We start from the raw sequence: 20,000 nt of genomic DNA on the forward strand, positions 1-20,000 counted from the left end.
TCGTGCTTCGGGTCTGTGTCTTCAGTTTCAAGCCATGGCCGTCGTGTCCTCGTTTCTGGAGGCATAGCACATTCCCGGGCAAAGATCTCCTCTTTAATGTGGGCAGATTTCATCTTCAGAGCCTCGTCTTACCAGGGTTTAAAGGCAGGTTTCCACACAGGACCTGTCAGAAAAGCACAGACACTCTGTTACTGTGGAAGTTCACACGTCAGTAATACAATGGTAGCTGAAATGGCTCAGGACTCTTACGGATGATTCAAATGAACATCTGCATCATGTGCAACAATGCTGACTAAGGCAGCACGTCTACCAGCGTACCTTTCCTGTGCCCATTTACATAGAGAAACAAGAAGGGGCTTGCCGGCTTTTACACAAATCAGCTTCTAGTGTATGTGTGTGTGTGCGTGGAGGGGGGAGGGGTGGGTGTGTGTCACCTCCCCCCCTCCACACACACACACGCAGGTGTGTGTGTGTGCGTGGAGTGGGGGAGGGGTGTGTGTGTGTGTGCGTGGAGGGGGGAGGGGTGGGTGTGTGTGTGAGGGGGGGAGGGGTGGTGTGTGCGTGTGGAGGGGGGAGGGTGGGTGTGGGTGTGCGTGGAGGGGGGGGTGTGTGTGTGTTGCGTGGAGGGGGGTGTGTGCACACACACGTGGAGGTGCCCCCACACAACAGTGTGGTGTTGTGTGTGGGTGAGGGGGAGGGGGGGTGTGTCCCCCCTGGGGGGGGAGGGTGGGGTGCATCTCCCCCCTCCCCACACACACGCACCTGTGTGCGTGGAGGGGTGGTGTGTGTGTGGAGGGGGGGACAGTGTGTGTGCGTGCGTGGAGGAGTGGGTGTGTGTGCGTGGAGGGGTGGGTGTGTGTGCGTGGAGGGGGGAGGGGTGGGTGTGGGTATAGTTTAGGGTATTCCCCACAGTACCACAAAAAGGTAAAGTGTGCATTTTAATTGTACTCTTCATTTTGCATCATGCATCAATACTAGACATGCTGTTCAGTCTTATCATGCATAATAAGGCACATGTCAGGTAGTTATATATTCTGTGGCGTTGACAGTAGAACCGTGCACAACAATAGCCAAGTCCTATTAAAAGGTGTTGCGCTATACATGTAGTTGAAAACAGACGTTTCAATAATGCACTACATGTAATACAACAGAAGACAGCAGTGGATGTAGCGCAGTTACGGCATGAGGCGGCGCTGTAAGCTGCTAAACTAATACAGACCCTCTCGCAGCCAGATGATTACGTCACACGTACCCGATTTGAAAAGTACAGTATAGATGCTTTTATCAAAAAATTGTATTTTATTTGCGCAAGGTGTTAAAAAAAGAAAACACATGGTGTTAACCTCTTGTTTACTTGACCCGATCTGCACGCTGTGTTTCCCGGCTGGTGTCTGTCTCTCCAAACCAGGCAGCAGTGCTGCGGGGTCCGCACACTGGAAACATGCAAACTGGCCACTTCGTTATGAAGACAGCGTGTGCGCGTCGTTTCCAAACCCGCATCCCCTCCCAGAACAGAAAGAGAACGGGGCTTTATGCACGTGCATTTCCGGCGTTGCAAACGGGGTAGAGGGCAAAGTTTCAACCTATTAATTCTGCAGTGTAAACAGTTACAATACTACTCACCAGCACTCGCTCTGGAACAATGCAACAGGAAACCCTCCACTAACACCCTCCTCTTCCAGTCTTTCACTGGTCACAGCTTGGGCTTCTGGCGTGCCCTGATTAGACAGCCAAACTGCCCGTCGCTGCAGGCGTTCTGGTTGCTGACGTTGCAGTGGCTGCGTTCGGCTGCGGGTTGCCTGACGTCGCCTGCTCCTGTATGCACAATCGTATCTCTCACCATGGTTTAGGCGTGGCAAGCCGTTTTAACACTTAATCTTCTATTTCTGACAGCAGCAACTCTATTGAATGCGTGTCGCCGTCTTGCGCGTAAAAGTGCGTGATCAGATTACAGCAGCGGAGTGAAGCAAAAGGCCGTTCAGATGACGACAGAGCTGACTTCATCAGACCTCCAGGAATAAAGCAACACATGACATGCACGTCAGGTTACAATAGAACGAAACGGACAAGCGGCAGCACGTTTCATTAATGTGCGTGAAACTCCACAGGCATCGTGATGCGCACATTATCGCATACCATACTGTCCAGCAACACCATTTATTAAAGTCTACTACGCTGTGCCTGGAACAGACACAATACTCGCACATTAAACAGCTTTAACAAACCCACTGCAGTCTTCTGTACACTGGATGCAAGCACAGTGTTTCCTTCTCAAGACCAGTCCAATATCAGCTGGACTGACAGTCATGGGAATGCTTATTTGTTGCCTCTATGAATTCTTTCTTCAATCTGCTGCTTTTAAACCTTGTTTTAGTGAGCTGAGCGTGTCTGTTTAAAACAGCTGAGTGTCAGGACATTGCTTCATGGGTCACTTTGTACTTTTCTATACACACGCACACTATTGTACACGTGAACCTGGGCGTCTATTTCAAACCACACATACAAATGAGTTTTTAATCAAGGTGCAAAATCTTTCAACAGCCTGTCCATTGACAAGGCCTGTATTCAGCAAGATAGAGGGCAGTGTGTCGCTTGTGAACTCGCTGGTGTGCTTTAAGATTTCAGAGCTGCATTCAGCATGGATACTTGGCAGTGTGTCGCTTGTGAACTCGCTGGTGTGCTTTAAGATTTCCGAGCTGGTTGAAGCTCTTCCCACACTCCACACAGTGATAGGGAGTCTCTCCTGAGTGAACCAGCTGGTGTCTTCTCAGTTTCCCAGAGTCTTTGAAACCCTTCCCACATTCTACACACACGTACGGAGATTCTCCTGTGTGAGTTCTCTGGTGTGTTTTGAGGTTTCCTGACTGTCTGAAACTCTTCCCACACTCCCCGCATATATACGGGGTCTCCCCTGTATGAATGCGCTGGTGAGCTCTCAGGTTCCCCAGCTGATTGAAGCTCTTTCCACAGTCAGTACAGACGAACGGCGTTTCTCCGCTGTGCATCTGCTGGTGTTTCTTCAGGTTCTGTACCTGATTGAAACTCTTTCCACAGACACTGCACTGATACGGAGTCTCTCCTGTGTGGATTCGCTGGTGTTTCTTCAGGTTTCCCAGCACACTGAAGCTCCTCTCACATTCACTGCAGTGATACGGAGTCTCTCCTGTGTGGATTCGCTGGTGCTGTTTCAGGGACTCCAAGTACTTGAAGCTTTTCTTGCACTCAGCACAGCTGTAGGGGCTTTCCCCTGTGTGGATTCGCTGGTGGATTTTAAGATTTCCTAACTGAGTGAAGCTCTTCCCACAGTCAGGGCAGTGATGCGGAGTCTCTCCTGTGTGAGTCCTCTGGTGAGTTTCCAGTTTTTCAGAATCCCTGAAACTCTTCAGACATTCAGAGCAGTGATACGGGGGCTGTCCCACGTGAATTCCACGGTGTCTCTTCATGCGGGCGAGCCCACTAGAGCTCTTCCCACAGTCAGGGCAGTGATGCGGAGTCTCTCCTGTGTGAGTCCTCTGGTGAGTTTCCAGTTTTTCAGAATCCCTGAAACTCTTCAGACATTCAGAGCAGTGATACGGGGGCTGTCCCACGTGAATTCCACGGTGTCTCTTCATGCGGGCGAGCCCACTAGAGCTCTTCCCACAGTCAGTGCAGTGGTGGCAGTTTGCTTGCCGCTCAGCCACGGTTTCAGAGTTGCTGGCACACGCAGGCTCCTCCACTGCTGTGCTCAGTAAGTTTAATGCAGTCAGGCGTCTGGACTGGAATGGTTTGCTTTTCAGTGATCCCGCTCTCAGTGTCTCCAGGTATTGTTCCCTGTGTTTGTTCTTTATGTGTCCCTGAAGGTACGACTGTCCAGTGAAAGACACTTCACAGTGGGGACAGGGATAGGATGCTTTAGAAAGAAAGACAGAGACAGAGAGATAATCAATGTCAGTATAGTAAACAACTGCTGTGTTCACACTGTGTACTCAAGCACTGGTTTGTCTTTGTGATGCTCTGTTCTGTGTACTCAAGCACTGGTTTGTCTTTGTGATGCTCTGTTCTGTGTACTCAAGCACTGGTTTGTCTTTGTGATGCTCTGTTCTGTGTACTCAAGCACTGGTTTGTCTTTGTGATGCTCTGTTCTGTGTACTCAAGCACTGGTTTGTCTTTGTGATTGCTCTGTTCTGTGTACTCAAGCACTGGTTTGTCTTTGTGATTGCTCTGTTCTGTGTATTCAAGCACTGGTTTGTCTTTGTGATGCTCTGTTCTGTGTACTCAAGCACTGGTTTGTCTTTGTGACTGGTTTGTCTTTGTGATGCTCTGTTCTGTGTACTCAAGCACTGGTTTGGCTCTGTTCTGTTGTCTTTGTGATGCTCTGTTCTGTGTATTCAAGCACTGGTTTGTCTTTGTGATGCTCTGTTCTGTGTATTCAAGCACTGGTTTGTCTTTGTGATTGCTCTGTTCTGTGTACTCAAGCACTGGTTTGTCTTTGTGATTGCTCTGTTCTGTGTACTCAAGCACTGGTTTGTCTTTGTGATTGCTCTGTTCTGTGTACTCAAGCACTGGTTTGTCTTTGTGATCGCTCTGTTCTGTGTATTCAAGCACTGGTTTGTCTTTGTGATCGCTCTGTTCTGTGTACTCAAGCACTGGTTTGTCTTTGTAATTGAATGTCAGTATTCACATTCGCTACTAATTGGTTATGATTTGGGTGAGTTACATGGTGTGGAAGTCTCAGATCTAGAATAACAATGATGTTCTAAAGGCCTGGCATGTAAACAGTCTTACTTACATGTCATGGTGGCCCTTTCTGTTTGAATGTGGACAGATTCCCAGTCAGGACTCTCCTCTATGATGTGCACGGTCCCCAGTTCAGAGACATGCTGTGCAATGCTGTCAGAGTCCAGCTCTGGAGCCTCCTGTTTGATGTGGGCACATTCCATCTGAAATCCTTCCATTCCATCAGAAAAGCAGGTTAATCTGCAGCTCTGTCCTGAAGCAAAGAACACGGCTTTTAATTTTCAAATGCACACATGTATCAGCCCCCTCGACACTGAGCGATCACAGCAGGCTGTAGCGGCGTCAGCTTCTCTTTCAATTCCTAACGTTGCATATATGACAGCGACCGATCAGAAGAAGCCCTTCCTCGCTGTTCAGAATGCGCTGCAGCCCGAGTCTGTGTTTGGCTGTTCATGCAAACTCACAGTAGCGGCTTCAGGCAAACGCAGCCAATGCAATACAATAATAACCTAGCCACGGTCCACGAAGTTAAACGCAATGTTAATTATTAAAACACATCATGAGAATTATTCAACGAGTAAGCCGTAAGCTGTTTCACTGTATTTGTGTATAATACATCCCTGTGGTGTCAGTTTGCTGATCAGTAAACTGAGCCAATGCTGCGCTGTGCACGATGCAAACCGTTACTCGAGAGCTCGCTTCATCTTCACTTGGTACAATAGACTTTAAACAAATCCTTACGTCTCTAGCTGAAGGTCAGCTGCGGGTCTTCAATTCCAGAACCGAGCCCCTTTAACAAAATCGCACTGGCAAGTCTACAAACAGGAAAATATAAACGCAATAAACTCTCCCATTCAAAACAGCAGCATCTCGATTTATTTATCTTTCTTCCCTAAACAAGGAACTGTTTCTACCTAGACCCGCCTCCGCACGGACTGTTGACAAATCAGGATCCACACATTGAAGGTGAACCAATCGTATTTCCCAAACTGCGCGCTGTAAACACGCCCACCCCTGCTTGACTGCTTTCTGGCACTCGGAGACGTCATCTCTCTGACGCTAATACACACACAGGCGCTGCTGAGACTGGACGCGCGATTTATTGCTGTGCAATAGCCTGAATCAGGGAGTGGTTTAAAGATGCAGTGAATCAGGGAGTGGTTTAAAGATGCAGTGAATCAGGGAGTGGTTTAAAGATGCAGTGAATCAGGGAATGGTTTGAATCAGGATTACAGCTTGCAGAACGTGGTTCATAACGTTTCCAACAGGGAACCCCTGATCAGAAACAAATCAAACAGCTCACACACAGAAATACAGGACTCATTGAAATACTTTATTATTACTGACACCGTTTCTCAAATAAAATTCAGAGTCGGAAGCGGTCCTGTTCATGTAATAACGCAGACAACCTTTAATTTGCTTGTGTCTATTTCTTTATTTTGAAATGTTCAATTTTTCCATGTATTTCTTCAGAATTCCTGAAGAGAATTGCTCTTTCACTGCACTGCAGCCTGTCCTCACTGTTGCCTCGACCCCTGGAACAGGACTGTGCTTAGTGAGACTGGTGCGGTATGGACTGAAATCACAGCAATGGAAACTGAGCTACTGTCTGCAGTGACTGAGAAGGCTGTAGACAGACAGACAGATGGAGGGAGGGAGGTGGATGTACCAGTCTCTCCTCAGACAGACAGACAGATGGAGGGAGGGAGGTGGATGTACCAGTCTCTCCTCAGACAGACAGACAGATGGAGGGAGGGAGGTGGATGTGCCATTCTCTCCTCAGACAGACAGACAGATGGAAGGAGGGAAGTATATGTGCCAGTCTCTCCTCAGACAGACAGACAGAGAGAGGTGGATGTGCCAGTCTCTCCTCAGACAGACAGAGAAAGGTGGATGTGCCAGTCTCTCCTCAGACAGACAGACAGAGAAAGGTGGATGTGCCAGTCTCTCCTCAGACAGACAGACGAGTAAGGGAGGTGGATGTGCCAGTCTCTCCTCAGGCTGTAACACAGGCTTCTCAGCTGGTCTGCTGCTCTTTGTGTTCAATCAGCCCCTTGGCTATGAGATCCGGGATTTCAACTGCCAGCCACGGTCCAAGCTGGGAACAAGAGAGAGAAAGAAGCATCTTACTGTGTGCCTGTTCACTCACAGTAACAAAGAGAACGAGAGGGCTGAATCAGAGACTAACTCACCCCCAGAGCCAATCCCAATCAACAGCTGAATCAGAGACTAACTCACCCCCAGAGCCAATCCCAATCAACAGCTGAATCAGAGACTAACTCACCCCCAGAGCCAATCCCAATCAAGAGCTGAATCAGAGACTAACTCACCCCCAGAGCCAATCCCAATCAAGAGCTGAATCAGAGACTAACTCACCCCTAGAGCCATCAAGTGCGCCAGTCCGAATTTGGGGACGTTCCGCGCCCAGAGCGGCTTGAAGTGATCGGTCAGGCAAATCTTTCCGCCCCTGCAATGAAAAAACAAAAGCTGCCTCATGGCTTTGTCTTTGTCAAATGCGCTCCATTCTCAAAGCTATTTAGTCTAAATCGTCACTTGCACATCCTGTTGCTGATGAACATGGTACTTCCCAGAAGAGAAGAATGATCCATGATGAACACACCTGTACATTTTGGCCGTCTTGCCGTCGAGTTCAGGAATTGCGACTTCAGGAGCTGTGGCAGGATAGGTAACCGGGATCTGAAAGAGGACGAGACACAAGAGGCTTTGACAGCAAGAGCCAGTCCTGCTCTTCCACACAGGAACGCGACGACACATCGTATTTATACACTGGCTGCAGCTCCCTGGCTTACTCACGCTGACTTGTGTTACACATCGGCGCCTCAAAGACTAGCTCAAGCATTCCTGCAGCAGCCTTACTCTCAACATCAACTTCAAAAACAATGACAGCTCAACACCTGTGGAAACCTCCTTATTAATCAGACTTACTGTCACGTGAACAGAAGCACTGAAGTCAGCAGATTGCATATTAACAGTCATTAAATAACCAACAGATTGGTACCACGTGTACTCCAAACAATGAACACTTATCTTGAACGCACACTCACGCACATACTTACATCAAACTCAACATCAAATTCATATTTCAGCAAATCGTGAATATACCAGCATTTCCCAAACCACCTGCAACAAACAGAGAGTCTGGTTACTGATAGGAATGGCTGATTTAATAAGAACAGATATGAGTGCAGTATTCACCATCTCCACTCGAGATACGCACCGCTCAGAGTGAGAGGTGATGCAGTATTCACGATCTCCACTCGAGATACGCACCGCTCAGAGTGAGAGGTGATGCAGTATTCACGATCTCCACTCGAGATACGCACCGCTCAGAGTGAGAGGTGATGCAGTATTCACGATCTCCACTCGAGATACGCACCGCTCAGAGTGAGAGGTGATGCAGTATTCACGATCTCCACTCGAGATACGCACCGCTCAGAGTGAGAGGTGATGCAGTATTCACGTATTCATCTCCACTCGAGATACGCACCGCTCAGAGTGAGAGGTGATGCAGTATTCACGATCTCCACTCGAGATACGCACCGCTCAGAGTGAGAGGTGATGCAGTATTCACGATCTCCACTCGAGATACGCACCGCTCAGAGTGAGAGGTGATGCAGTATTCACGATCTCCACTCTAGATACAGACCTGGTTCCCTCCTTATTGGATTCCAGCCGGAACCAGTCATTGTCTGCCTGCTTGTTGTTTTCTACATACTGGGGGAGAAGGCACAAGAGAAAGGAAATGAATCAAAATATTAACTTGAAATCTGCAGAGATCGGCTCATTTATACAGTAGAGGATTTGAAAAGATGTCATCTTCAGAACTAAAAAAAAAAAAAAAAAAAACACTGCCAGTGTGTTATCAGCATGTTTCTATACAATATTATATACATCAACGCAAGACAACTTTCATCTCAACACTGTTATTGTTTCGGTTTGAAGCTTGTTTTGAACTTGAAGAGCTTCACTATATGGTATAACTATCAGTGTAATGCCACTGGGATACAAAACGTTTCTTTCTGCAACATATTTACTCACACTCGTTTAACACGCATAATTATACTTTGCATGGCTTTACTATTCACATGACAAACCCACAGTGCGGTACCATATGCGACACAGTTCAGGACTTTAACACAAACAACTCGTTTTAATCTTAACAAAGATGCCGAGTAATGATTTTATAATGCGGCAGGAAGCACACGTTTGGATATCTCTTTGCAGCCTGGCGTTCACACGCAGGAATGGCAGAGGGGCTGTCAGGCTGTTGAAATTCATTTACAAGCGTACACACTGGAGCCGCGGTACCTTGATAAGGGCCAGGTATTCCTCTCGCAGCCTCTGCACCCACAGCTCCTTGTCTCTCGGACCCGAGTTGGTTTTCAGCAAGGGAATCTCAGACACAGCTCGCCTGGTCGCCTCGTCAGCCATCTTGTGTGTGAAAGGAAGTGCTGACAGATCCACGGAACACGCCACGCCTGCCTTTCCACTCGTGTTAACATGCTGAAGCTGTGAGCTGCACCGTCCGATAATACACGGACCAATACTGCGTGGGGCTTGTTCACACATACTTTACATACTAATGCATTTGAGTATCTTTCAGATACACATGTGTTGTTTTTTTCTTTACCTATATATGTTAGTTAATTTTAGCTAAGATATCAAAGCGGTTGCATATTTTACAATATATTTCAGAAATATAATCTGAGAGTGAATTAGTACAAGACATAAAATATAACATAATATTGTATACGTTAACTAAAACTAAACGGAAACAAAAACCTCGTCAGTGTGCGAGTAGGGAAATGTTTACCGGGCGCGCCCGGGGAAGGAATGAAGCCATGGGGCATCGAGGCTAGTGCAGTTCCGTCTCTTCGGGATGGATGGGGTGGTTATCCTGTATTATTGTGTTTATAACCCGTTTGAATGTGTTGTTCGCCTCGGATATTGCACGTTCCTGTCGTATACACGTGCAAGGATTACCGGCTGCAAGGAACCAGCACAATGGCATTTTAAGAGTAGGTGTCCTTTATCATTAACGTTATTATAGGACTCGATTAGAAGGTTATTACAGGAGCGATTTCTCTCTGTCTCTCTGTAATACATCCATGCTGCTTAAATTAGGAAAAGGGCATTTCTTCCCACTAGCCCTTTCTTTTTAAAAGTAAGCATTGTTGTAAAAGGGTGCTGTATTTAATATTCTCCCGCATTGATAACCTGAGAGGAACACCCGACCTGCACTGGGGCGCGTCGCAGCAGCAGCTCCGCTCTGTTCTGCTGGGCTTGGTTTTTCATTTCCCTGGATGCTGAGGCTCCTGATAGATGTTTTCCAGTGTCACCGTTATATAAAGGCTGGCTGGCGTTGTGCTCCATTGGGATTTAATCTGGTTTAAAATTGTAGATTATTTAACGTTGGTTATTATAATGCATGTTATATAACCAACAACAGTAATAATAAAAACAGTGATCATTTATTATTACAAGAGCAAGGCTGGTCCATTTATAAAAAAAAAACTATAAATAAAAGTAAAACATTGAATTGTAATTGTGATTCAATGTCCTTGTCCTGTGTGGTTTGTTTTGATATTTGGTATCAATGGACCTGTTTAAGATTTAGCAGCACCGTCATTTAAATGTAATTCTTGTCTGTAGACCAGTCACATGACATCTGCACACAAAAATAAGGGGGTTTTATGGCAACCTTTTTTTTCAGAGAAAATGGTGCGATTCATTTCTTACCAGGAACCGTGCAGATTTATACAGATTAACCGCATATGAGAAACGGCAAGCGCTGAAACACAATAATAAAATGGCATTTCCTCGTCCCGCCACTAGGGGGCACTCCCGACCTTTCCTCTGCAGCTTTGGACGAGCTCAGATGCTTAAAGTTAGTAAAACGTATTAAAAATTAGAAGAAAGAAAACAAGTTTAACTAAACAGTGCTAGGAAAGAATTGTGCAGTATAAAAGCCTCCTAACTAAACCCAGTGGTCTGTCTGGAACTCCCCTGTGCTTGTCTGCAGGGCTTGTGTTGCAGAGTGTGTGTCTGAGGGAGACTGTCGCCCCCTGCTGTCTCCCATGGGAAGTGTCCTGGCTTTGTCTTCTCTTCCTGTTCATCTCCCCTCTCCGTTCCGCCAGAGCTGTGCCCCCCAGCGATGGGACAAGAGGGACGGGCGACTCCCCAATCCGGGCAGCTTCGACATGCTGCACAGGAGGTGTAAAGGTACGGGGAAGGGCGTTTCTGTACAGATTGACTCACGTCTCATTGAGGCTGTCTAACACAGGACAGGTCCCGGGTATATAATCTAGCACAGGCTCTGCAATGAATGTGCAATACTGGAAAGGTTGGAAAAGGTTTTTCATCATTTCTGTTGGAATTACAGATGTCTTTCCACACCAGACAGAAGGAGTGAAGCTGACCATCAATAAGACAATCAGCTCTTTCTTTAAGGTGAGGCATTTCTATTCCTCTGTTAATCACACAGGCGTTTGTCGTCGGCTATTCCACTGCACAGAGCAAAGAGCACAGAAACCAGGACCAGAGTTCAAACCAGAGACCACAGCGTGGAAGTGAAGTGGAGATCAGTCAGCTGCTTGCAGCCGGAGGGGGTCCAATGGCCTCGTCTCGTTCGTGAATGTTTTTATGTTCTTATGTATGCAGTTCTGCATTGGTGGATATGCAGTTTATAAAGACAGGGGATGCAACAGCTCTTGGTGTGAAGCAGAAAGACACAGAGATGCTTTATTCTTTTAACACAACATATTAATACATATCTGTTTTGACAGGCGAGTCACATTCTCCACCTCAGTGCAGTCGGACCGTCCAACTATCGCTTCAATGCTTCATATCAACAGAGCGATTCAGACAGGAGAGAGGAGGTGAGGTGACTTTTCTACTTTGTGTTTATAACAATCCTGAAGTGTTTGAGACTCCTGGAACCCTCCCTTTCTCTCTCCTCTCTCTCATATCTTTCTCTCCCCCAGGCCTGCCCTGTGCTGGTTGGAGAGATGGACTCCTTCGGCAGTCTCAATGCCCAGTGTCTTAATTTCCTGAGTGAGCGAGTCAGAGCCAAGGCTGTCTTCCAGGTGAGCTTTTGGATCAGAAATATTTATTAGTTTTGTCCAGAAAAGGCTGAATGTATAGCAATAACATCCCCTCACCATGGCTGTGATTGAGAATGAGATTGAGAGCCGTCAGCGTGATGATAAACTTCATCCTCCAGGGCTGTGATTGAGAGCTGTCAGTGTGATGATAAACTTCATCCTCCAGGGCTGTGATTGAGAGCCGTCAGTGTGATGATAAACTTCATCTTCCAGGGCTGTGATTGAGAGCTGTCAGTGTGATGATAAACTTCATCCTGCAAGGCTGTGATTGAGAGCCGTCAGTGTGATGATAAACTTCATCCTCCAGGGCTGTGATTGAGAGCTGTGATTGAGAGCTGTCAGTGTGATGATAAACTTCATCCTGCAAGGCTGTGATTGAGAGCCGTCAGCGTGATGATAAACTTCATCCTCCAGGGCTGTGATTGAGAGCCGTCAGTGTGATGATAAACTTCATCTTCCAGGGCTGTGATTGAGAGCTGTCAGTGTGATGATAAACTTCATCCTGCAAGGCTGTGATTGAGAGCCGTCAGCGTGATGATAAACTTCATCCTCCAGGGCTGTGATTGAGAGCTGTCAGTGTGATGATAAATTTCATCTTCCAGGGCTGTGATTGAGAGCTGTCAGTGTGATGATAAACTTCATCCTCCAGGGCTGTGATGCTGACGAGTTTATCAAAGAGATGCTTTTCTCTCTTTTTTCTCTCTCTCTCTCTGTCTCTCAGACTCAGCGGTCTCAGTTTCTAGTCTGGCAGTTTGAGACAGAATATCGAGGGGATGACTTCACTGCTGCTGTCACGCTGGCAAACCCAGATGTGCTCAGAGAATCGGGTGAGACGTTCTCCCCTCTGTGCGATTCACAATCTGCACAAAGACAATCTGCTGTTAATGGAGATAATGGAGGTCATGTTTGTTTCCCCACGAACAGTAATCATGGTGGCACACTTCCTGCAGAGCGTGTCTCCGCAGCTGGTTCTGGGAGGGGAGCTGGTGTACCACCGCGGCCGGGCAGAGGAGGGGGGCATCGTTACACTGGCAGGGCAATACTCAGGTGGTTATGGGGGGGGGTGCAGCTAGACTGAGGCTGGCGATTCAGCTCATCGAAGTTCCATGTCTGTTTGTGTGTCTGTCTCTCCGTCCGTCCGTCTATCTGTCTGTGTGTGTGTGTGTGTGTATGTCTGTCTGTCTGTATGTCTGTCTGTGCGTGTGTGTGTCTGCCTCCCTGTCTGTGTGTGTGTGTATGTCTGTCTGTCTGTCTGTGTGTGTGTGTGTGTCTGTCTGCCTCCCTGTCTGTGTGTATGTCTTTCTGTCTGTCTGTGTGTATGTCTGTCTGTCACTGTAATGCTGACAGAAGTGTTTATTTCTCAAGGTCCGAATTGGGTGGCTACTCTGAATGCTGGGAATGGAGGAGCGCATGCCAGCTATTATCACAGAGCAAATAAGCAGGTACAGAGAGGATACAGAGATGATGCAGAGAGGGTGCAGAGAGGATACAGAGCAGGTATAGAGCGGGTGCAGAGCAGGTATAGAGCGGGTGCAGAGAGGATACAGAGAGGGTGCAGAGAGGATACAGAGAGGGTACAGAGAGGGTGCAGAGAGGGTACAGAGCGGGTACAGAGCAGGTGCAGAGAGGGTACAGAGAGGGTGCAGAGAGGATACAGAGAGGGTGCAGAGAGGATACAGAGAGGGTGCAGAGAGTATACAGAGAGGGTGCAGAGAGGGTACAGAGAGGGTACAGAGAGGGTGCAGAGAGGTATAGAGCGGGTGCAGAGCGGGTGCAGAGAGGGTACAGAGCGGGTACAGAGAGGATACAGAGAGGGTGCAGAGCAGGTATAGAGAGGATACAGAGAGGGTACAGAGCGGGTGCAGAGAGGATACAGACTGCAAACCCCAGTGTGGGCTTTTCTGATTACAATTACATGGTGGTGCTCTCCATTAAATACATGTACAGTAGTTACTCCAGAAATATAGAACTGCAATTGTAAACCCACGAGTGAGATCTGCATGAACTGTGTGCTTGTAGCAGCCCAGCACTGTCGGCATGATGTGCCCTTTGCATTTCATTGGTGCAGATCCAGGTGGGAGTGGAGTTTGAGGCAAGCACTAGGACCCAGGAGACAACATGCTCATTTGGGTACCAGCTGGACCTCCCAGAAGCCAACATGATCTTCAGAGGTAAAAAGCGCTTTTTCTGGCTGGGTCTCCGCATCGGTGATACAAATGCAAAGCCTTGGTAAAGCAGCTCAGTTAATATTGCTGTAAAAACTTAACCCCGAATTCACGAGTTCCTGACGTGGGTTTGTGTCTGTCTGAATGTTATTTGAATGCAGTGTTTGAGTTGTGATCAGGGTCCTGACGTGGGTCTGTGTCTGTCTGAATGTTATTTGAATGCAGTGTTTGAGTTGTGATCAGGGTCCTGACGGGGACCAGCTTTTCCAGTGCTTTGTGTGACTCGCAGGCCTCAACCCTTTCTTGTAGTTCTTGAGCTCTGTTAAATGATATGTATTTGTTTATCCTGTCAGTGGTGTTGGTCAATGGCATTGTGAATGATGTCCATTGAATTAGGAGTGGTTTCAGTGGGATTAGTAAGAGCTGTCTTTGTATTTCTCGCAGGCACGCTGGACAGCCGGTGGATTGTCGGCGGAGTCCTCGAGAAGCGCCTGGCCCCCCTTCCTGCAGCCCTGACACTCGGGGCCTTTATGAACCACCGCGGGGACAAAGTGCAGTGCGGCCTGGGGGTCACTGTGGGCTAGGCTGGGGGTCACTGTGGGCTAGGCTGGGGGTCACTGTGGGCTGGGCTGGGGGTCACTGTGGGCTGGGCTGGGGGTCACTGTGGGCTGGGCTTGGGGTCACTGTGATCTGGGCTGGGGGTCACTGGGTTAGGCTGGGTCTGTGCTGTAGTTTCAATAGTAGGACTGTATGCACAGATTCTTATTTTGTTGTTGGACGAAAGATGTTTCCCTGTCTTTGCTGTATTTAGTTCCAGACTGTTCAACATAACTGGGGCCGCCGTAATCTGGAGGTGAGGAGAGTTGAGTTCATTGCAGTCAGAAGGGTAGAGTATCATTCCAATTACCATTTTAAATCCCTTCTGAAAGTCCTGCATAGTAAGAGCACAACAAAGTGTAATAAAGCACAGTGAAAGCATGGCAAAGCATAGGCAAGCATTGCCCAGAGAGGTATGTTAAAGTGTGTTAAATAACATGGTAAACTGTGTCCATAGTGTAGTGCAGTACACCCTCACTGCTGCCAGGAATGAGCTCACATAGTCTTGAGCAGCAGTAAAACCCAGCTCTTGAATGAGATGCAGTGATGGGATGGGATGCATCTGCTTGATTGATACATTATACTAGTTTGCATGATTGCAGGTGATTTCCAAAGATCGGAGTCAAATAAAAACATATTGAAAATGCAAAACAAATGCATGTCTGAGCTGCACTGGCTGCTGCAGAGCTGAGGTCTCAAACGCTGGTATCATACATGCTGGGTTCAGCAAGCAGTTCCCGACTGTCTTCCACACAGCTGGGAGTTTATTCTCAGGGTTCTGTTCTCATTCTGACTGTTATAACATTCAGCATCCTGGGGACAGGCCGAAAGACACACCAGGGACAGAATCACAGCTTTGACAAACTTGCACTTTATTTCAGAAAAATACAACTTTCTTCAATAAAGAAACAGAACATATTTACTGTGAGAGTACAGATGTGTGTTCAGAAGAAAAAGATTCTCTTCCAGTTTATTCACATGATTTGATCGGCCGCTGCTTTCCCAAGGCAGGACTCTCGCATTGTTTCCATGTTTTAGTCTCTCTCCGTCTCTCATCAGCTTTTTCACTTATTTATTGATTTATCTGTATTTCATATATATTTAAAGCTGTAATGCAACATCAAGGTCATTTGAAATTAAACCACAAATACTGCTGTGTATAAAACTGCTGTGTTGCATTTATTTTTTAAATTCCTTTTCAAATAACTAACTTTTTTTGTATATAGTAATGAAATGAATAAATGTATTCAAGGATGAGCAGCATTTGAATCTAGTGAATGAAGTGAGTTTCATGATCTCTCTTATCTCAGTGTGTGTTGTAGCTGTGCACTGAAGCTCGGTCCATGCTACTCCCTGCCCTGACTCGTTGCCCCGCACACATTTGTAAGTGTGGTGAGCTGCCTGTCTCTGTCTCTCAGTTCTGTTTGAAGAGGGATGAGAAGAATCCCTCCCTGCCTTGTCCTTCACTCCCCTCACCGCTCCCTCTGAATGATCTCCTGTTGAATTGGGAGCGACCCGTCCTCTTCACTGAAGCCTTGCGTTCCTTCTCTCTTTCCTCCTCGCCCTGCACCCGGACCTGCTGACTGATCACCACTCGCATGTCCTCCTGTGAGAGAGCGAGACACACACACACACTATGGAATCCTCTGCTATTGAAGTGAGTTCAGAAAAAGGGACACACACAGTCCTCTCATACCTGCCATTCCTCCACTTCCTTTGCTAGCTCCACCTTGTGTTGGATGGTGTTAAACAGCTGCAGGTTGAGGGAGTCTCGCTCCGATCTGACGCGATCCAGTTCAGCTTTCAGAGAGCTGGACAGAAGGAGAGGGACAAATCTGAAATGGGGGTGTGGAAAAGGCACTTCTGCTTTCTACTGCCTTGCCACTGAAGACTTATTCACATTACATTTATTTAAATCGTGTCAGATGTACTTAAATCACACACACACACACACACACTGAGACATAGTGAGACTCAAGCACACAGAGACATAGTGAGACATGTACACGCACAGACTGAGTCATAGTGAGATTCACGCACACACACTGAGACATAGTGAGACTCACACACGCACACACAAACTGGCTCCACACCTCTTGTCAGTTTGATCAGTTTGCTGTTTCAGACGCTGCAGTTCTGCTCTTAAAGACTCCATTTCAGCTCTCTGGCACTGCAGCTGTGAAGAAAGCATCACTTGAGCAGCGTCCTTGGGAAGCATGTTTCTGTTTCAGAGCGACGCTGCGCCTCGGGGGGGTGGGGGGGGGTCTCGCATAACTGGGGCTTCTGATTCATTGTTTAATAAAGGAAAACAAAACCAAATGTAGATGAAATGTAACCTCATTTTCCAGTCTCTGTGTTTCCTCAACCTTCTGCATCCAGATCTCTTGAGAAACGGCAGCTCTCTGAAACGATCATTCATCTGGGTTAGAAAAACACACTAACAAAAATGTGAGGCTGTTAAACTGCAAGAGACGTGCTCAGCGAGACGGCTTTGAAAAACAGAACAAGAAGAACAAGCAAGAGGAGGCTGTCCTCGCCTGACACCTTTCTGCTCAGGCAGTTTGACTAGAGGCCTATAACTGCTGACCTGTGCTTGCTCAATCTCTGATTGGATGGAGGGTGTGAAGGACCCGGGTTCTGTGAAGCTGACCTCTCCCCCTCGGTCTCGAATTCGAGTCTGGAGAGAATGGTTCAGGCTCCGTAGTTCAAACAAGTCAGCCCTGCCCTGTAAGACCTGGCAAACAGAGCGAATCAACGGGCTCAGTCTGCAACACAAACAGCACTTAAACGAAGAGGCTTGGAATACCATGCAGCTGCCTGAAGACACTCTAATACGAAATGCCAGTCTGAGACTATTAGAGCTCAGTTATTACCAGCAGGACTTATTTCTGTGTACATGTGAACAGCAAATTCCTTACAATGCATTTCAATAGGGATATGAACTGGGTTTAATTTGAGAATGTGATAGGTCTGTGTAACCCTCCTAAGTGCAATAGCATTAAAACCCAGATTTCTCTATCTCTCCGTCTCTGCGCCTCTCATTCTACACTTTCTCTAGTCCTCAGCCTCTCTGTTCTCACCTCTCTTTCTCCCCCTCCTGCTGCTTGGAGGCACTCCTCAGCCTCTCTGTTCTCACCTCTCTTTCTCCCCCTCCTGCTGCTCGGAGGCACTCCTCAGCCTTTCTGTTCTCACCTCTCTCTCTTTCTCCCCCTCTCTCTCCTGCTGCTCCAGCACTTTCTCCCGCAGAGACTCAGAGGCACTCTTCAGCCTCTCATTCTCTTCCTGAAGGGATTTCATTTGCTTTTCTGCTTCTGAGTTTCTCTGCAGCAGCAGAAAATTCTGTAGAGGAACAACCATACAGGATTAACTAGGCGTCACTCCCAGTGCATTGAGAAATAGAGTTTAGAATGAGAGAAGGCTTTGTGAACAACGGCCACTGTGCGCTTTGACGGACCCCGATTACACTTGGACTATTCAATGTTAACTCGGGCAAGCTAGTCCAACATTAGAACTAATCAGAGTCTGTGAAACTAGCTGATAAAGATTGGCTTTATTAAAGAGCCACTAAACTCAAAGCCGTAGCATCAATGAACCAGGCTGATGGGGGGGACACACATGCCCCTGAAATATAGAGTATAGACGAGGCTGAGACAGCACAGACAGAAAGGGACAGGGTCACATGACAGGCATGTAGGGTCACATACAAATGGAAGGTACAGAACTTGCAAAGACCCTTTAATCGGACCTCAGGGGGGGGAGTAGAGCCATTGCTGTCAGCAACCAGAAAGATGTATAGTCAAGAGGGCAGAGTGCATATCAAGAGAGGCTGTATAATGCACTGGTGAGACCACACTTCCAATACTGTGTTCAGTTCAGATCCACACACTACAAACAGGACAGTGAGGCTTTGGAGAGAGTCTAGTGAGGAGCAAGCACACTAATCCAGGGCTACCAGGAATGAGCTGTGAAGATAGGACAAGGGAGCTGAATCTAGTCTAGAACAAAGAGGGTTATGGGAGAGAAGACTGAAGTGTTAAAACCCTAGCAGGAGCTGACAATGGTAACTCTGGCCACTGTTTCAAGCAAAGCACATTTCAGAACGGTGCCACAAAATACATCCCACAGTGTTTGTCTGAAGCGAGGTGAAGGTTCAGGCTGACAGTCTCACCTCCGCCTGCAGCCCTTGTATTCTGGCCGTCTGGATTGAATTCTTCGTGTCTTTCTCTTCAAACTCCTCCCTCAGTGTTCGCAGCTCTGACATCAACTCGTGCTGCACCCTGACTGCCTGTGAAACAAAAAGGAAACAGGGAGACCTTACTGAGATCTGAGCAGATCTCAATCCAAGAAGGGAGACCTTACTGAGATCTGAGCAGATCTCAATCCAAGAACAATGAACCAGACCCCACCCTACTGCTGAGCAGAGATCTGAGCAGATCTCAATCCAAGAACAATGAACCAGACCCCACCCTGCTGCTGAGCAGAGATCTGAGCAGATCTCAATCCAAGAACAATGAACCAGACCCCACCCTGCTGCTGAACAGAGATCTGAGCAGATCTCAATCCAAGAACAATGAACCAGACCCCACCCTGCTGCTGAACAGAGATCTGAGCAGATCTCAATCCAAGAACAATGAACCAGACCCCACCCTGCTGCTGAACAGAGATCTGAGCAGATCTCAATCCAAGAACAATGAACCAGACCCCACCCTGCTGCTGAACAGAGATCTGAGCAGATCTCAATCCAAGAACAATGAACCAGACCCCACCCTGCTGCTGAACAGAGATCTGAGCAGATCTCAATCCAAGAACAATGAACCAGACCCCAACCCTGCTGCTGAACAGAGATCTGAGCAGATCTCAATCCAAGAACAATGAACCAGACCCCACCCTGCTGCTGAACAGAGATCTGAGCAGATCTCAATCCAAGAACAATGAACCAGACCCCACCCTGCTGCTGAACAGAGATCTGAGCAGATCTCAATCCAAGAACAATGAACCAGACCCCACCCTGCTGCTGAACAGAGATCTGAGCAGATCTAAATCCAAGAACAATGAACCAGACCCCACCCTGCTGCTGAACAGAGATCTGAGCAGATCTCAATCCAAGAACAATGAACCAGACCCCAACCCTGCTGCTGAACAGAGATCTGAGCAGATCTCAATCCAAGAACAATGAACCAGACCCCAACCCTGCTGCTGAACAGAGATCTGAGCAGATCTCAATCCAAGAACAATGAACCAGACCCCACCCTGCTGCTGAACAGAGATCTGAGCAGATCTAAATCCAAGAACAATGAACCAGACCCCACCCTGCTGCTGAACAGAGATCTGAGCAGATCTCAATCCAAGAACAATGAACCAGACCCCACCCTGCTGCTGAACAGAGATCTGAGCAGAT

The 20,000-nt window shown here is 47.5% G+C and overlaps 4 protein-coding genes across 7 annotated transcripts in view; 1 reads left to right on the plus strand and 3 right to left on the minus strand.

Moving 5' to 3' along the window:
* Window positions 1–6: 6 nt before the first annotated feature.
* Window positions 7–6,422, minus strand: LOC121303997 (zinc finger protein 501-like). Of its 2 annotated transcripts, XM_041234913.1 has the most exons (4): window positions 5,458–6,422; window positions 4,769–4,969; window positions 1,624–3,889; window positions 7–163 (listed from the first exon to the last, which is right to left on the minus strand). In XM_041234913.1, the coding sequence occupies exons 2-3, from the start codon at window positions 4,932–4,934 to the stop codon at window positions 2,634–2,636; spliced, it is 1,422 nt and encodes a 473-aa protein (XP_041090847.1). In that variant the 5' UTR covers window positions 4,935–4,969; window positions 5,458–6,422; the 3' UTR covers window positions 7–163; window positions 1,624–2,633. The 2 variants fall into 2 exon arrangements, with proteins under 2 accessions (XP_041090847.1, XP_041090846.1); XM_041234912.1 differs by having other exon boundaries at window positions 4,769–6,422.
* Window positions 6,423–6,437: 15 nt separating this feature from the next.
* On the minus strand, window positions 6,438–9,193 carry ufc1 (ubiquitin-fold modifier conjugating enzyme 1). The gene is made up of 6 exons (XM_041234924.1): window positions 9,046–9,193; window positions 8,384–8,451; window positions 7,794–7,857; window positions 7,337–7,413; window positions 7,093–7,183; window positions 6,438–6,814 (listed from the first exon to the last, which is right to left on the minus strand). Exons 1-6 carry the CDS (start codon window positions 9,166–9,168, stop codon window positions 6,734–6,736), a joined length of 504 nt encoding a protein of 167 aa, XP_041090858.1. The 5' UTR covers window positions 9,169–9,193; the 3' UTR covers window positions 6,438–6,733.
* A 96-nt stretch (window positions 9,194–9,289) lies between these two features.
* Window positions 9,290–14,622, plus strand: si:dkey-71l1.1 (uncharacterized protein LOC569883 homolog). 2 transcript variants are annotated; one of them, XM_041234922.1, is made up of 10 exons: window positions 9,290–9,755; window positions 10,875–10,959; window positions 11,120–11,187; window positions 11,523–11,615; window positions 11,721–11,822; window positions 12,562–12,667; window positions 12,765–12,887; window positions 13,206–13,282; window positions 13,909–14,011; window positions 14,450–14,622. In XM_041234922.1, the coding sequence occupies exons 1-10, from the start codon at window positions 9,621–9,623 to the stop codon at window positions 14,587–14,589; spliced, it is 1,032 nt and encodes a 343-aa protein (XP_041090856.1). In that variant the 5' UTR covers window positions 9,290–9,620; the 3' UTR covers window positions 14,590–14,622. The 2 variants fall into 2 exon arrangements, with proteins under 2 accessions (XP_041090856.1, XP_041090857.1); XM_041234923.1 differs by having other exon boundaries at window positions 9,668–9,755; window positions 10,760–10,959.
* Window positions 14,623–14,982: 360 nt separating this feature from the next.
* bicdl2 (BICD family like cargo adaptor 2) overlaps window positions 14,983–20,000 on the minus strand; it is a 6,740-nt gene continuing 1,722 nt past the window's right edge. Inside the window, exons 3-9 of one of the 2 annotated variants that reach the window (XM_041234914.1) lie at window positions 18,771–18,887; window positions 17,795–17,941; window positions 17,190–17,336; window positions 16,939–17,004; window positions 16,696–16,778; window positions 16,299–16,413; window positions 14,983–16,208 (exon numbers count right to left, since the gene is read on the minus strand). In XM_041234914.1, the coding sequence (XP_041090848.1) occupies window positions 16,017–16,208; window positions 16,299–16,413; window positions 16,696–16,778; window positions 16,939–17,004; window positions 17,190–17,336; window positions 17,795–17,941; window positions 18,771–18,887 (867 nt within the window). In that variant the 3' untranslated portion in view covers window positions 14,983–16,016. The remainder of the gene's footprint in view (window positions 16,209–16,298; window positions 16,414–16,695; window positions 16,779–16,938; window positions 17,005–17,189; window positions 17,337–17,794; window positions 17,942–18,770; window positions 18,888–20,000) is intronic. The other variant, XM_041234915.1, reaches the window with a different exon arrangement.

Source organism: Polyodon spathula, chromosome 36, assembly GCF_017654505.1.
Source record: "Polyodon spathula isolate WHYD16114869_AA chromosome 36, ASM1765450v1, whole genome shotgun sequence".
In the NCBI taxonomy this organism is placed as follows: domain Eukaryota; kingdom Metazoa; phylum Chordata; class Actinopteri; order Acipenseriformes; family Polyodontidae; genus Polyodon; species Polyodon spathula.